We start from the raw sequence: 17,759 nt of genomic DNA on the forward strand, positions 1-17,759 counted from the left end.
TTACAGTCATACAGGGGAAAAATTTATCTTGTTGGGATTTTTTTCTAGGAATTAACCTCACGTCACCAAACAGAATGCATGTTTTCTTAAAAGTGCTTCAAGGTTCATGATAATTAATAGCTACTTAGTCACAAAATTTTATATACAAGGACTAAAGATTTTGGGTTTAATACACAATTTGATTTTGAGTGGTCCTTCTTCCCTATGTTATTTCCCTTGTCTTTTTATCCTATTTCAGTCTCCTCCCCTGCCTCATTATTTCGCCTTAATCACACTGAGAACATATTTAATTAATGTAGCTTGCATCTACTGCATTTTCTCTCCAATCCATGTCTCAGTAGCCTCTGGCTCTCCTCTTTATTGTTAGCCTCATTTCCATATGCAAGAATGGTAAAGAATATCCCCAAAACTTCAACACAAAAAAAGCAAGCTGTAATGGTCCTCCTTCTATTCCTCTTAACATTACAGACTATAAACTGAAATAATACTTTTCATTATTAGAACAGCTGGGGCTAATACTGATTTGGATCAGAAGTTCTAAGACATGGAGCTGTATTTTAAATCAATTTATCTTCCAGCAGCATATTTAGCAAAACTTAGCATTATGATGGCTCACCACAGTGGTAAAACACTTCCAAGGTGATAGGGAATTAAGTGAAGGGGATATATGCTGTAACAGTAGTAAAAATAGCTGGATACCTCAACCCTAGATGTAGGAGACCAGACTAAATCTACAGGAAGCAAATATTGCAACTTTTCCTTCAAGAAGGGCTTTGGTTTTGAAAAAGATGGCCTAAAACTTTTCTAAATCCAAAGAAGAAAGAACAACAATAACAACATATTTTTTAGTCTAGAAGACAGGTAAAGTACTTGTTGATGAATCATTCTGAAGACTCAGAGGTCATTCAGTATCCCATCTGGTATGCAGTGACTCACACAAAGACACCAAATCCTGAGACAGCAAAATGCTAATAGTTTCCTTCAAGATCTTACCATGCTTTGTGAAGTAACTAATAACATTGTCTGAGAATTAAATACATTACCCAATAATACTTAGTGACAAATCAATAAGTGAAGTTTCAATAAAGCTCAAACACAAATGTAAAACTTTTATTGGCCTATCCAGCCTATCCTGTCTGTTGTTTTTAAGAAATTTGTTCTTTAACTCTACATCTTTGAGGAGGGTTTAAACAGTAACTTTGCGTTTTAGACATTATCCAGTGGGAATAAAAGGTCTGAAACTTGTACTCATTATTAGATGACCACCATGTCATGACACAAGAAGCATTTCAGTACATAAAATTACAAGTGGACAATGTATTCAAGGGTTTTGTGTGGGATCTTTTATACTGAAATTTATCCAACACCAGGCAGATCACTGAAACATTGCTATGAACAAGGTTCTTCAAACTATATTGCAAGAAAAAATATCCAATAAACACAAATCTTAAAAAGCCCCAAACAAACCAAACCCACACAGATATTACCAAGTGGAAGGTAGTGAGATCCACTATCTATTTTAATACTAGCAAGAGTAGTACACCATTTTTCTTAGATGGCCACACAGATGCAAAGTTAAAAGCCACTTAGCAAATCTAAAACCTACATTTTTTCTATCATTTAACAGCTAATAAAGCACAACACAAAAGAAACTCAGCTATAATTTTTTAAATAAAATTAAAGAATTAAAATTCCATCACCTATCCACCAGAGCCAATTACCTAGCAGACACAGTAAAATACTAAGAGCATATCACTTATACTGAATTATTTGTCAGCACACAAATGCTTGTGCACTGTATCAGCAATGCTGTCCTTATCAAAGCACAGCTCTCTAGCACAAACTTAAGGGTTAAGAGTGTTTTAAAATGACCTTTTTGCCAGAACCTCTAGCTACACTAATCAGAGGCCACTTTTTCAATCAGCAGGTACAGAACAATCTCCACTTGCTGTCAGTATCTTTGTTTTCTGACTTAGAGGAATGATTTCCAGTCTCCCCATAAGAAAACTAGGCCTCATCACAGAATCACAGAATGGCCTCAGTTGAAAGGGACCTCATGGGCAGGGACACCTCTCACTAGACCAGGTTGCTCAGAGCTCCAGCCAAACTTGCCTTGAACACTTCCAAGCATGGGGCATCTACAGCTTCTCTGGGAAACTTTATTGGGTTTATGTGACCAGGTTTTGGTAGCAGAGGGAGCTACAAGGGTGACTTCTGTGAGAAGCTGCCAGAAGCTTCCCCCATGTCCTGCAGAGCCAATGCCAGGTGGCAACAGGATGGACCTGCTGCTCACCAAGGCTGACTCTATCAGGAATAGTAGCAACACCTCCGTGACAATACATTTAAGAAAAAAAGAAGTCATTGCACAGATGTAATTGTGGCCAGAGAAGAGCAGGGTGAGAATACGTGAGATATACAGCTCTGCAGACACCAAGGTGGAAAAGGGGCAGGAAGTACTGGAGCTGAGATTCCCCTGCAACCCATGGAGACCCACAGGGATGCAGAGATCCACCTGCAGCCCATGGAGGAGACCCAAACTGGAGCAGATGGATGCCCAAGAGAAGGCTGTCAACCCAGGGGACTCGCACTCAAGCAAGCTGAAGGACTGTACCCCATGGAAGAGTGACCCACATGGCAGTTTGTAGAGAACTGCTGCCCATGGGATGGACATGTTGGAGAAGTTCCTGGAGGAATGTTACCTATGAGAGGAGCCCCATGCTAGAGCAGAGGAAGGACTCCTCTTCCTGAGCAGCAGCAGGAACAATGAGTGATGAACTGACTGTAACCCCCATTCCCCATCTCCCTTCACTGCTGGTGGGGGATGAAGTAGAGATTGGGAAGGAATAAAGGGTAGGGCAGAAGGTGTTTTTAAGATTTATTTTACTTCTCATTATTCTACTTTGATTTTGTTAGCAATAAATTCAGTTAATATCCCCAATTCAACATTGATTTTCCTATGACAGTATTTAATGAGTGATCTCTCTCCCACACCTTATCTCAACCATGAACCCTTCATCATATTCTCTATCTCCTGTCCAACTGCAGAGGGGAACAACAGAGTGGCTTTGCTGGGTGCCCGGCATCCAGCCATGGTCAACCCGTTACAGTAACCTTGTCCTGTCAGCACATGCTCTTGTAAGAAGTCCCTCTCTGGCTTTCTTGTAGGCTCGATTCAGCTACTGGAAGGCTGTAATTAGGTCAGCCCAGAGCCTTCTCCACGCTGAACAACCTCAATTTTCTCAGCCTTTCCTCATAGGAGAGATGTTCCATCCCTCCAGTCATAGCCCTCCTTTGGACTCACTCCATGTCCTTCCTGCACTGGCACCCAGAGCTGATGCAGCCCTGCAGTGGGCTCTCAGCAAAGCAGAGCAGAGGGGCAGAATCCCCTCCCTGGCCCTGCTGCCCACGCTGCTCTGGCTGCAGCCCAGGACACGTTTGGCTCTCTGGGCTGGCAGTGCCCATGGCTGGCTCATGTGCAGCCTCTCAGGCAGCAGCACCCCCAAGTCCTTCTGGGCAGGGCTGCTCTGGGGCTGTTCATCCCCAGCCTGTGCTGGTACTGGGGGTTGCCCTGACCCAAGTGCAGCACCAGCACCTGGTCTTGTTAAAAATCATGAGAATCCCATGAGCACACATCTCAACCTTGTTCATTCCCCTGAAGGGTATCCAACCCCTCAGGTTTGTCATCAACACCAGTCAGTTTGGTCATCTGCAAACTTGCTGAGGGTACACTCAATCTCTTTGTCCATGGCATTAACAGAGATATTAAATAACACTGGTCCCAAAACAGATCGCTGAGGGACACCACTTGTCACTGATGTCCATCAGGACTCTGATCTACTGACCACTACTCTCTGGATATGACCATTCAACCAATTTCTAATCTAACAGTCCACCCAGCAAATCCTTCTCTCTCCAATTTAGAAAGAATGTTGTTAGGAGGAAGCCTGTCAAAGGCTTTACAGAAATCCAGATAAATGACATCTGTAGCCCTTACCCTGTCCACTCACAGTCACCCTATCACAGAAGGTCACAGGGTTGGTCAGGCAGGGTTTGCCCTGGATGAAGCCATGCTGGCTGTCCCAAACCATCTCCCTGTCCTCATGTGCCTTAGCACAGCTTCTAGGAGGATCTGTTCCATGACCTTCCCAGGCACAGAGGCGAGCCTCAGAGGCTGGGCAGTAGTTTCCAGGGTCCTCCTTTCCACCTTTACAGATAGGTCCAATATTTCCTTTTCAAAATTTTCTTTTTCTAGTAACCTGGGACTCCAATGACTTTTCATGGAGGGTGACTTGGCAATTACAAACAGAAAGGTTGTGGAGTCTCCTCTGGAGATCTACAGATTACACTCATAAGCACACACAGACCATACAGATAAATTCAGATTCTTTTGGCCTGTTGAAGTTCCCTCAGGCCTTACCACTGTGTAAAGTTCCTGAAAACAAGAGACTAGAAGTACCAGTTCTGTCATTCACACAGTCTCGATCAATGGTTCAGCCTGTGATAGCAAGCAAGGATATACGAACACATCCCTGATGCTCCAGCCATGATCTTCTCAAACAGGTGGCTAAACAATTACAGTATAAAATTGCCTAGCTGACATTTTGAAGGACTTCAATCTTTATGCTGTAGCTAACGTCTCTATCAATAACTGCATACAAACAAAAGGACACGGGTCAGCTTTACACTGATCCCCCTTTAATCCCCAAATCTGCTCTAAGTGACGACATGGGTCTCCTGTGGTTGAAACTATAAGCACCAGCTCTGCATTGTCTCAGGGAGAATTGCCTGTGTGAGTAGTGCCAGAGAAAGAACTACCAGGGCTAGGTGGGAACACCAGCCCCACAATGAAGATGAGGTACAACATCATCAGAGACATACAGCAAATGCCCAAAGTACATCTCTCCCTCCTGTTGAGGCAACTTGACTGGGGATTTCTCTGTGCAGGCATTTGAGCAATAAAAAGAGAGGTAAAGTGTTGCTTTTATTCAGTGGATGGTCTGTATACCTCTAAACTGTGAAAATGGGTTTTCAGAGTAGCCCAATCCAATCCCAAGCAAAGGCACTAAAGCATAAGCAAAGGCAGCAGAGGGAAGAGAAATCCCCTGCTTACCTGGAAGCAATACTAGCAAACAGGCCAAGCACAGCACCTTCTCAGGACCAGCCCCTCTTTTTAATGACGCACCAAGTAAGCAAATACAGTCAACATCAGCAGGAGCCAAAGAGTGAATCAGACAATCATGTTATGTATACATCACTATTACACCATAATTCCAAGGTAAATCCTTACTGGCTTTCTTAGGCAGTCCAAAACAGATCAAAAGGACCTAAAACTGCTTCAAATATTGGCTGAGGAATATTAGGACCCTATAGTAATATAGACCTTATTTCTGTTCCAACTAAGGTTATGCTCAGAACTAAACTGTATTTTGACAGGTAGTAAACAAAGCATTCCAGGAGTGTCCATAACACAGACACAGGCTGAACATTGGACTCACCTTTAGAAAACAGTCTACATAAGAAAAACAAGGCTGTCAAAACTTCCTGGGACATAAGGGAAACTGAGATCAAAGCTACAGCACTGAATGAACTGATGTGACAGGATAGCAACCAGTGGTTTTAGTACACTTTAGTACACCAAAGCTTTTAGTACACTTCCATCTACTGACAAATGATGCTTTTGATTTCCAAGAGAAAAATACACCAATAAACCTGCCATTACTGCAAGCATCAACACCTACCAAGGGAAAAAAAAAGGCTAAGTGCATAATTTCTAAATCATCCCAGTATCAAAACTGGGTTCACACGTTGCTTTTATCCAGACCATATATTAACTAAAAGTAGTATCTCAGAAAATCTCAGGAAAAAAAAGAAACTATGACAGAAAAATTCCTAAAGTTGTAGGCGAAGAATCACTGTTCACAATTACCTATTTCCAGTGAAACTAGCAAAAAGATGATGAGTTTTCTTTAATACAGAAAAAGCTATTTTTTAATTGTGTTTGTTTTTTCAAATCAGAAAATAATGGCAAAAAGGTACCTCTCAAGTTCAGGTTTCTATTTAGGCCCTTTTTTTAATAAACATGAAAATGAAAGGAAAATATTTTTAGATTTTTATTTCTAGGGAGCTGTATTAATACCACATTAGGCACTTCCTAAAGCGCTTCAAATGTGTATTTTAGAAGAGTGATTAGGGACTACTTAGTGAATTAATGAGGTCACTCAGTGTTACTCCTTAGTGAAAGACCAAGTTAATGAGGTTACTCTACAACCCACACTAGAGCTCTTACTAATTACTTTAAGTCTTGCAGCTCTCAATGTCCACTCAATTTTATTCCTGTACTTCCAGGAGAAGAGCTGCTGTTAATAACTATCTTCCAAGTTTTCCATGCACCATGCTTCAAAGATCTTGCTGGAAGATAGGTTTGTCCAAAATAGGTAATATTCCTTATCAATATTTCGCATCTATATTATGATCCATTAAGATTAGGGTACTAGAGCATTCTCTGTTTCCTGTACTGACATCAAGAAGTAAACCACATTAAAAAGTACTGATTCTGTATAATTTTTATTTAGTCATACTTTCAGTGTTAAAATTAGTTATTAGGTTCTAAAAACCATAAAACACAAATTCTTTAATATGCATTCTTTCTCTGCAAAAAATATACTTGATCTAAAAATATTTTCTAAATATCATAATCATCTTGATGTCAAGAAAGACTAAGAAAATATGTCAGTATAATTATATTACTACAGAATTTACAGCACTATAATCAGCCTAACTCCATGTGCTGACACACTTCTGAACATTTACACACACACCCACCTCTTTAGGAACAGAAATATCCATACAGATACAAAATTCTTAAATAGCTACAGCAGTAAGCTCCTGCCAGTGCTAATCCCTTAAACTCTAATGAAGTGACTCAGCTGATTTTACAGCTTGCCAATGTAAAAAGATACCGAGGAAGTAAAAATAGGCACTGTAAATTCATTTCTGTAATTACATTTCATATTTTAATGCACTTAAAATCCTTAGCTAAAACAGAAACAGTAATAGTGAAGACTACACTACTGCCATGCTTTAAAAAAAAAACTTAAGGAACTTAAGGAAGGAAAAAAGACCAGCTCAGTTCATCACTAAAACAGTTAACAACTGCTGCTAGCATTAGGGTGTGTTACTCAATTCCAAAGTAACCGCTGGATTCAGTCGATGGAGCCCCTGGCATGTGACGAAGTCTTCAGAGAAGCTGCCTGGTCCAAGACATGTGACTTGGGGCAGAAAACCAAGCCCAGCTGCCTGCCAGCAACAGCTGGATCTTTAATGCATACCATCTGCTGAGACCAGTTAAAAGTGGGAAAATAAGGAATTATGTGTGTCTACACTACTCAGTATATAATAATTTTAAACAAAAACTAAAATAGTGAAGTTAACTCTCATTAGTAACAGTTTTTGAAGAAAAATATACCAGATAAACTTTTACAACAACACATCACACAACCCTGAAACTTTTAAGAACATCCTGCACAACTGATTTTTCTTAAAGCAAAAGTAGTTCCAACTCATTTTTTATGAATTTGTTTTTCCTTTCCGTAACTCTTTCTATGGGAAGAGATCTCAGCCTTTCCCTTCATTGTTCTTTCACTGGAAGACTGTTTTGTTTCCACATATGAACCAAAACCAACAGCAGAGTAATCCAGACCATCCACAAGAGAACCCACACACCTGCACTGCCTGTATGTATTCTTCTGGATCCATTACCAAAACACATTTTGCACTGTTTTCATATAACACTGTTACAATACAACTGAAGTCCAGAAAACACCACTCATGTATAAGACTTTAGACACACCATACTGTATTTTAAATGTACATGGAAAAGCCAAAAAATTAATTGACAATTTAGGAACTTTTTCCAGAATTACAAAACATTAAAACTGGCACAACTCTGAATCCCTACTCTTAATTGCAACCACAGCCCAGGCCAATAAAATTAAACTGGAGAATTAACAATTCCATCCTGTATTCATTCCAGTACAAACTCCACTTTATTAAAAATTAGAAGAAATTAATTTAGAATTAGAATTTGACATTTAAAAAAAAATTCAAACTTTCTTTTAGCTAAATAAATGATGGAGCTGAACCCTCTTCTGAGAGTTCATTATTAGGCAGGAAGACAATTAGTATTGGACATTTAGTATTCAACGACACATTCGATAAATATCAGTTGTGTAAAATGAAAAGTAAGAACAATCCATATGAGGAAACAGCTTCCACAGGATAGGTAAATTCTGTATTTCTAAATAGATTACCATTTGCTTTATTCCTGAATTTATACAGAACAGGCTGTTAGGCTGCCTTTATCATTTTTCAGCATCTTATAAAAGCTACGCCATACCTCAGGGTAATAATTCCACATGCTTGTTCTCCAATCTCTAGCATTTTGTAAATATTTTACAGACTCTTCATCCACAATAGCTGAATAAATTAAAGAATGTGAAACTACAGGTCTTTTTGTCTATGACTTCCACTAGTAGCAACCTCAATTGTGGAAACAGATAATGCTTTGCGTACATATTACATCTGTCAGCATTTCAAAAGGAAATAAGCAATTTAAACAAAAAGTATGATTTTGTGTGTGTGCCTAAATATGCACATCTAACCACCAGCTACTTTTGGATTCCCAGGTGCTCAAAAAAAAACTGACTTACACAAAAAAACTTCCACTTCCCTATTAGTAATCTACTTAACATCTGTGCTATCTATACCTCTTCTTAAGAGGCCAATATTAAAAATCACTTGACCACTAGTCATGCAAGAAAGGAACCCTGCAATTTGAAATTCCTGTAACATCTTTTATTGGTCTCATACAATCTGTTAAAAGCTGACACTTTCAAAAGTCATCAACCCGATGCCTTAACATCCTGCACCCACCTTTTGCACAGCACTTGCAAGAATCACTTCAGTTTAATTTCACACACAAAATTCTGAACAAAACAAAGAATACTTGAAGGTATCACTAGAAAAAAAAAATTAAATGCCACACCAGTAAATAGTGACAATGTGATGAGCTGTCTGGAATACCCAGAGGCACGGGCTCATTTAAACAAAATGTGTTTTAACACACACAGTTGCCAAGTTACAGATCTTAGTCTAGGTAATACATCAAGCCATACCTAAGCAGAAAGCACTCATATCCTTGAAAGCAACTCTGAAGACAGATAACTAAAACCACACTTCCTGTACAAAGTTTTTGAAACATCTAACACAACTTGGCATGTTCAACTGTTAACAGCAAGTCAAAGGCACTACTACAAACAGCATGGATGAAGGCAACACTGGAAAGTATTTCTGAAGAACTTGTAAATTGAAGAACTAGAGAAGGGGAGGAAGATCAAGAGCTGATGAAATCCTTGTGTGCAGGTACATTTACAGTAAGAGCAGGCTTTTAATCTGCATAGGAAAAGGTGAACTGACTGCTGTCTACAGAATTCATCAGACTGGCCAATTCTTACGGAAAAGAGCAAGTAAATTTCAACAACTTTGGCTGCAGATTTAATAGCAAAAGAGGGTAAAATTAGGTAGGATGCCCTCTCAGAAGCATTAGCTACACATTATGCTTGTATCAAACAAGATGCTCAATCCAGTAATAAGCATATAAAATATAAGGGCCATGAGTGAAGAGAAGGTGTCAATTTAGACTTAATCTTCCGTTCTGACTTTGCAACCATTAAGATTCTCAAAATAACTAGACAAGGTTAATTAATTTCCACAATACCAGAGACAATGAGGCCACAATTCCCATTTTACAAAGAGCAACCAGAAAGACATTAGTATTTTAAAATTCTTGTAACTGAAAAACAGAGAAAACAACAACAACAAAACAGCCTTAAAATTAGCAATGATTCTAAACATTACCTTGCAACAAGATTGGAAAAATACAGAGCACACCCCTACTTCCATCTCAGAAAACCACTCTATAGGATGATGAAGATCCCACTATATTGGAAGCTACCCAGTAAATTACTGATATTTCACTGCTGCCATACCCTCTGCCTTCATTAAAAGAAAAAAAGCTTAGTAGGAATCACATGAGACTTGCCACTGTAAAGGTTACAAAATTTCATTTGGGAGAGATGTCTGCATTAGTGCAAACCAGCAACAAAAGCCAATAATTCACTAAGAACATAGGCTTTCCATGGTTAAAAATAATGAAAACTGTAGTCTATTGTTGACAGCAATACTTACTCTAGTTTACTCACTGCTGCACTCCAGCACAAAAGCGTAACAAGGATCTGACTTTATTTTTTCCTTAGAATAACAAAACAAGCAAATCTATAAGACATAAAACATGAAACCACCTTGATACCAACAGAGCTGCTCTCTCAGCCTGTTAGTTTTTCCATAATTGTCAGATCTATTAAAGGGCACTTTACTGTCTGAGTTACAAAGATGCTTTGTAAAGGCAGCCCAGATTGTAAACATATTCCTGAAAACCAGCACTTTGGAATTCTATCCCTATCTCTAAAGGATCTTTTTTTGTCCATATATCTAATTTTGATTTACTGGAGTTTTGCAATCCTGATAAACACAGGAGAATGTAGTTTAAAGCAGGTGGAAGTAAAGCTAAACTGTTCCACATTACTCTAACAGTCTCACTAGCTCACATGAACAGTCTTTGGTTCACTAGAATTTCTTCTTATACTTGCTAGCAAATACAATATAAAGATATACACTTCTTCCCTAGTGAATAGATACTCTGAAAAGAAAAAGGTTCTGTGTGAATTAAAGTAAACATATTTGATCTAAAAATAAACTGAAAGGATGTCTATTTTACACATTAGAATCCTAACATATGACCCTTCGTACAAATTGTTTGTATTTGTCAAATGAGCTGATAACTCCTGATAATTTATTGCTTAGCAAATCTGTTAATGCCAAATATACAGAGGTAACTTACAGAACAGACAAACAGGAAGATGTTTTCTCCTTCTGAGCATTAATAAGGCCTATTTCATCTGCCGTAAAAAGGTTTTAAGCAGGTCTTACTTTGTTATAGCAGTGCCTTAATCTACAAATTTTCATTGTAATTACTTGCTACGTACTTTTACTCTGACAGCAACAGAAAGCCCATCCAGAAGAGATCTAATTTTATTTCATCAAAAAGTGAAACAATTGCACGAGGTGAAAAAAGAATAAATGGAAACACCTATTCAGAAAAAAGCTACATTAATAATGTGAGATTGCAACTAAGAGCCTCTACATACATTTAAACTGTTACAGGTAATTTAAAAGACAAAAAAAACCCCAAAATTTCAATTAAGTTCCTATTAAATGCATTCCTTAAACTCCTGTTCAAGTGCATTTAATAGCACACAGTTTAACTACAATTTGGGACTAACACTTATAATCACAACAGTTTTGCTGCTTTACTCCAACTAAACTACTTAACAAAACCATTTCTCCTCATTAATTAAGTTTCTGTAGTTCAAGTTAGTGGCTTTTGCTGCTGGTAAAATGTTAGCCATTCTTCATTATAATTGACTAGCAGAGCCTGTGACTCATTATCACCAGAAGATGAATATACCACTGATTTTTGTAATGTTAACATATGAGTAACTTCCAAAACCATTTAGTTGGATGTAATATGTAAATCTGGGAAGAAGTAAAGAAACATCAATTATTTGGCAGCACTACCTGTTAATCAGCTGCATTACCCGAAATCTGCTGTGATGCTGCTAGAATTCTGCAAGAACATTATGAAATACACCACCCTGCATGTGTGCCTGCTTCCAGTTTGGAGCTGACCTGAAACACTAGTTCCAATATCCATTACTCTTGTGCAAAAGCAAATTATTACTTTTGTTATTAGCTATATCATTTCCTTCAGAACATGTCTGCAAGTAACTCTTGCAAAAATGAAGTGCAAGATTCTGAATCCAACATTTCAATACCTTTTTTTCCTGTTCAACTTTGTGCTTTCTTGGCTTAGTGAGATTGTGTATTATGCTTAACTCCTTAAGAAAGCAGTATGGAAACTGTGCTGTGGTTTTAGAGATGCATAGCATTCATGTCAGTACTTCTAATGTGGTCTTGTTTCAGTTTTGCCAGTCCTCACCATACCCAGCTTTCAATCATCAGATGTACTTCACTAAAATGATGGGCTTTTTCTTAGCTTACACCACAAAAGCACATAATATGTTATGTAAAAGTGGAGTAATACTTAATATTTAAAGTTATTCTAAATAAGATGTGAAAAACATCCCATTTCATTCTCCAAGAAACTGACTGGTTTAGAAGTCCATCTCAAAGTTGTTGAGATGAAAAATTTTCTTTAATGTTTTGTCAACATAAAACTAATACAAATGAACAATTCCAGGATCTTCAAATAACATGTGCACAGCATCCAAAAACTTAGAAATGCTGTTCTTACTTAGTAGAAGAAAAAAATTTGTGAAGTCTAGAGACTGGTTTTCTTACCAACAGAAAAATACATCCATATTCTAGATCATGCATGCTGAAAATATTTTCAAGATTAGTTCCTGAAAAAAAGAGTTTAGCAGCCCTTCTGTCACACAGTAAATCTCCTATTTCAGCAAGCAGCAATTCCTTTAAAAAACAAGCTGAAAAGGAACTGTAAAATATTATCCATTATCATTTTACTTATACCCTCTCAGCACATGACAATACTTCAACTGTCATTTGGAAAGATTTTAAAAACACTTTTCAAGATACCTGTTTCTCACAGAGTTCCAAAATAAAGTCACCTTGAAATGCAGGCACACATAAGCACACAAGACAATCACTGAGAAGTTCTCCACTGAAGACTGTATACTCTTCTCTGTTTCTCCCATATCTCCAGTTATGCAGTTCCACCAGTGCTCATCAGTCACCTCCCTATATGCTGTAACTCACTGTAACAGCAGAAAACTAACAACCTCCCTCAGCAGGTTCAAAGAGCAGCTTGCACATGCAAGAATTAGGAGTCCAGTAAGCCCTGACAGTGGCAGGAAGAAGAGTATGGTTGGGAGGAATAAAAATGGTGGGTGAGAAATGGGAAGAAGGTAATGATGCACCATGTCAGCTCACCAGATGCCATGGCACCAGATCACATACTCCAGTATGGTCACAGAGCCAATAAAAAGTGGCAGTTTCAACATTATTGCAAAATCACTTCAACAGGGGGAGAACTTTGGTAACTTCTTCCCCTACTTACATTTCATTCTCTTCTTTTTAAGGAAAACTTACAAGAGCAAAAGAAACAGAGAACTTAGAAGACCAGTAAAATTACACTATACCAACACTCAAAAGAAAAATTAAAATGCCAAATGGCATTTTAAATATTTCTTCTTTCAGATATAAATAATTTTAAAACCACAACAGTGCAATAACAGAGCACTCATTATATACACCTTAAGAAAAAAAGAAGCATTTGGACTATTTAATTCATTTATATTGAAATAAAAGCCTGCTCTAAATAAGATGCATAAAACCCACAACTGGTTTGTATTTTTTAAAGTTAACATTTCATTCCTGACTCTCAAATAGCCAGAAGATAACCTTAAAAATGCTTATACCTAGTTCTACACCAGTATAGAACAGAATATCCTGAAGCAGGCAGTTCACCCAGATTAATCAGAAGAGGCTCCCCCCATCAGCAGTATGAGGACAGACAGGGAAGTTGAATGGATCTCACTACAGTAAGGCTCTTCAAGTCAAAATTTTACCTGTAAGCTCACCAAGGCAAAGAACAGGCAGCTTCAATTTCTAAAGCACCTTACAAAATTGTGTTCAATGCTCTGCAACTACTATAAATCCAAATTTTAGAGGTGTATATATGGATTTTACATTTCCTGTAATAAATACAGTCATGAGAAGAACTTCTAAGAGGTAAGTCTGAAAACTGTTTCCATCAGAGCTACAAAACTAAACAGTGTAACAGACAGCTACCTTCTCAAGTGCTGCTAAATCCATACTCCTAAAAAGCAGAATGTATCTCAAAAACACTAGCCATATTTTATTATGAAAAGAAACTGAGAGCAATGAACAAAACCATGGGAAGGAAGAGAGGCAAGAGCATGAAAATCAGAACTGAAGAAACCAATCAAAAAAGTAAAAGTTGTGATTGCTTACACTCTTGCCACCTTTTCCAGACTAGTGGTGGGCCCTCACACAAGCACAGCAACACTCAAGTAACAGAAGTGATTATATCAGCATTTTGTGCTGTGAGAAACATACAAAGAATTGAGTGCAGGGCCTGTGCTATATAACGTGTACAAATGCAGCTGAGAAGGAGGGTGGCATGAACAGCAACGTGCCCCAAAGAAGGGGCAAAATATTTGTGGGAACAGTGGTGATTGTTTGTGATTTTTGCTTGGACTTGCAGAACTCAAAAAAAAGCTACTATATCCCTTGCTAAAAGTACTGTGAGAGTATGGATGCTTAAATATATCCAGCTGATCATAATCCTAGTGCAAAAAAAGTTTTTCTCTACCAAAATAAACCAAACCCAAACCAAAACACACACAAAAAACAAAAATACAACCACCCCCAAAAGAAAAAAAGAAACAAAGAAACAAAAGAAAAACCAACACCCCACACATACACACACACAAATCCACATCATTTAATTGAAAGAAATGTATTAAGAGTTGCAACCAGCTCCTGTGTCAGAACAGGCACTGTGTATCACCCAAAAAACACTGCATTTTTAATCAGACAATGGCACTACACATGACATTAACAGAAACACTTGATTTCAGTGATCTAAACTGAAGTTCAGTTTGTAAAAACATTTTTGAGGCTGAAAGTTTCTAGGAATGTTAAATATTACATTCAGCTGCAGAAAGGGGAAAATAACATTCCATAAAGGAAAGCCAGAAGTACTTACGTTTCAAAACAGCGATCCACGTTGTCTGACATCAGAAGCAGCATGCAGAGCTGTTCCAGTGCTATTAGCTGCATATCCCTTTCATCCCCCTGCCCCATCTGCAGCCATTCCAGCAACGTGTCTGGATCCACATCTGCCATGGTTTTTTATTAAAAAAAAAGCCGCCTCCACTTCAATTAAAAAGTACCAAAAATATCCTTTAATTGTAGAAGCCAGACTAACTTCAGCACAATTAATTTCTCTGTTCAGTCAGCCTCACACTTTTGCAGTTTTCACCTGGCAAGAAAAAGTAAAAAAAGTAATCACCATCACAACCTAGTTGTTGAACTTTCTGTATTTGCTCCTCCCTAAAATGTACAGCATATGTTTGGGATGAAATTAAGGAAGTTTTCACATATCTTATCAGCAAATGGGTTTTTTTCTAAGCAGGTAAATAGTAAAGAGTTTGCTCTGTTTTGAGGATAACTCAAAATTACAGCTAGAAAAATTGTGCTCAACGCTTTTGAGTATTCTTAAAGCTAAGAGAAAGTAAGTGATGTCCTGACCATCCTCTCCTTTAATATCACTTTATTATAAAGTGTTCAGCTTTATGAGAGATGCATTACCTCCTCATGAAAATATTCAAACACAGAAAGATAATGAATTTCACAATTTAAACAAAAATCCATAAAATAAAAAACTGAGATGTACAATTACAGACTTTCAGTATCTTCAGAAACCTTTTAAAAGTTCAAATCCTTAATCTTTTAAAACAACATTCAAACATAGGGAAAAGAGGCTTTTTATGTCAAAGGATATAAAAAGACAACTTAAAAATCACTTCCATTTTCAAAAGTTAGGGGTTTGTTGGGTTATTTGGGGGCTTTCTTGAAAAAAATATTTAATTCATAGCTTTCAAAAAATCCAGTGAATAATTCAAATAATTCACATACATATAAGGAAAACAACATTATTTGCTGGCCCAATGCCAGAGTTGTACATGCAAGCTGAAGACCAAAAAAGTCCCCTTGCCTAAACTTTGTGTTTAGCAAACAGTCAAATCCACCTCCCTTGCCTAAAAACACAGCACACATTACTATTTTCATATAAAACCTAATGAGTTACAAAACAAGTTACTCTCCATGTTAGACATACAAGAAAAATAATACTCTTTCAAAACACGGCTTAGAGAAGAAGTAGTTTATCAAACTCATAGGTAAATATGAAATTCTGGACAGTATCCCTACAAACAGGGGGGAGGTGATGTGGGAGGAAGAAGCTTGATCTGGACAAAGTCTGCCTACTTGTTTACTTGCTGCTAATGAGTTAATAGTTAAAAAATAACCCCATCAAGGGCATGTCGACAAAAGGGAATCAGAAATTAGTATTATATGAAGAAACACACACTGAATCAGCTCTTTCACAATAGCTTAAAACTCAGAGATGTTACAGAAATACAACAGCTAGGATTTTTATAAAATTTAGGACCATAATATTACAGACCACTCAACTACTGCTTACCAGTTATGTATTTGATATTATCTTACTCTAAAAACTAATTTAATATTAGTAAACTGGTTTTCTGTGTTTTAAACACTGCCTATGATTCTCCAAGATGTTTACAGACTGCATTTCCTGCTCGAATCCTACATAAAACCACTTTCAGACAGAAAAAGTGGGATCGCATTATAAGTATTCTACCTCGCCTTAACACCACTAAATCGTTATTTCCGGGAGCGGAGAAATGAGTGTTAGCGAGAGAAACAAGAAAATTAAGAGACAGCGAAAGTGGGGTAAGTTCGACCCAGGCACCTGCTGTTCTCCCATCCCAGACGGGCTGTACAGGAGCCACCGCGGAGAACGCGGAGGGTGGCGAGCGGCCGGGACCCGCGGGCTGAGCCGCCCCGGAGCAGGGGCCAGGCCGCAGCCCGGCTCCTCCCGCGCCGCCCGGGCCTGCTCGCACTCACCAGGCGGGCCCCGGGCCCGCGCGGCGCTTGGGGCTTTGGGCCCCGTCCCCACACGGCGCCGCCCGGGGCACGGGAGGCACCGCCTCCACCTCCTCGCCGCCCCCGCACGGGGCACCCGGCGGCGTGAGGGGCTCCCCGGCAGCGCCGCCCCGCTCTGCCCCCGGCCCCTCGCACAGACTTTCCGGCAGCCGCCGCCTCCCCCCGCCCGCAGCTCCGGCCCGCTCCCTCCCGGCCCGACAGGCCCGGGCAGCGACGCTCGAGTTCCCGACGAACCGCAGGCCGCGCAGGGTGACCCGGCCTGGCTGCTCGGGAAAAGTGCCGTCTCCCAACGCAGGCCGGAGAGGCCCCACGCCACCTCCGCCGCTCACCTCAGCCTCCCGCAGCCTTCTCGCCGGAGCCGAGCCCTCCTCAGCGCCACGCCGAGACCGGAGCGGCGGCGCGGCGGCGGCGGCAGCCCGAGCCCCGCGGCAGGCGGCGGCCAGCGGCATCCATGGCGCTCCGCCCGCTGCGGGGTGGGCGGGCGCGGCAGGAGCCGCGCTCGGGGGCGGAGCTGAGGCGGCCGAGCGGCCGCTGGGGGCGCTGCCGGAGCCTCCGCGGAGAAGGGGCCGCTCCCGCGGGCCCGCTCCGCCCCGCGCCGCCGCTGCGGAACTGCGAGCCGGGGCCCGAGCTGCCCCAGGCGCGGGCTGCCCGGCGAAGGGCGCTGCCCGGCGAAGGGCGCTCCCCGGCCCGGGCGGCCCTCCCCTGGATGCGTGGGGGATTTTTTTTTTTTTTTTTTTTGCACTTACAGGTCATTTTTTTTCTTGCTATATTTTGGTTATTTACTTCAATATAATATTCTGTACATTTACGGAGGGGCTTATACTTTTAAGGGGCCACTCTCGAAAACACTTGGATCCCCCTCCCGAACCTCTATTAAAAGGCATCTG

At 40.0% G+C, this 17,759-nt stretch overlaps 1 protein-coding gene across 8 annotated transcripts in view; it reads right to left on the reverse strand.

The window, feature by feature from the left end:
* HECTD1 (HECT domain E3 ubiquitin protein ligase 1) overlaps positions 1–17,338 on the reverse strand; it is a 59,333-nt gene extending 41,995 nt beyond the window's left edge. For all 8 annotated transcript variants that reach the window (XM_030948956.1, XM_030948952.1, XM_030948951.1 and 5 more), the window contains exons 1-2: positions 17,202–17,338; positions 14,888–15,163 (exon numbers count right to left, since the gene is read on the reverse strand). In XM_030948956.1, the coding sequence (XP_030804816.1) occupies positions 14,888–15,027 (140 nt within the window). In that variant the 5' untranslated portion in view covers positions 15,028–15,163; positions 17,202–17,338. The remainder of the gene's footprint in view (positions 1–14,887; positions 15,164–17,201) is intronic.
* Between the last annotated feature and the right edge of the window lie 421 nt (positions 17,339–17,759).

The sequence above is a fragment of the Camarhynchus parvulus genome, chromosome 5 (genome assembly GCF_901933205.1).
Source record: "Camarhynchus parvulus chromosome 5, STF_HiC, whole genome shotgun sequence".
Lineage (NCBI taxonomy): Eukaryota > Metazoa > Chordata > Aves > Passeriformes > Thraupidae > Camarhynchus > Camarhynchus parvulus.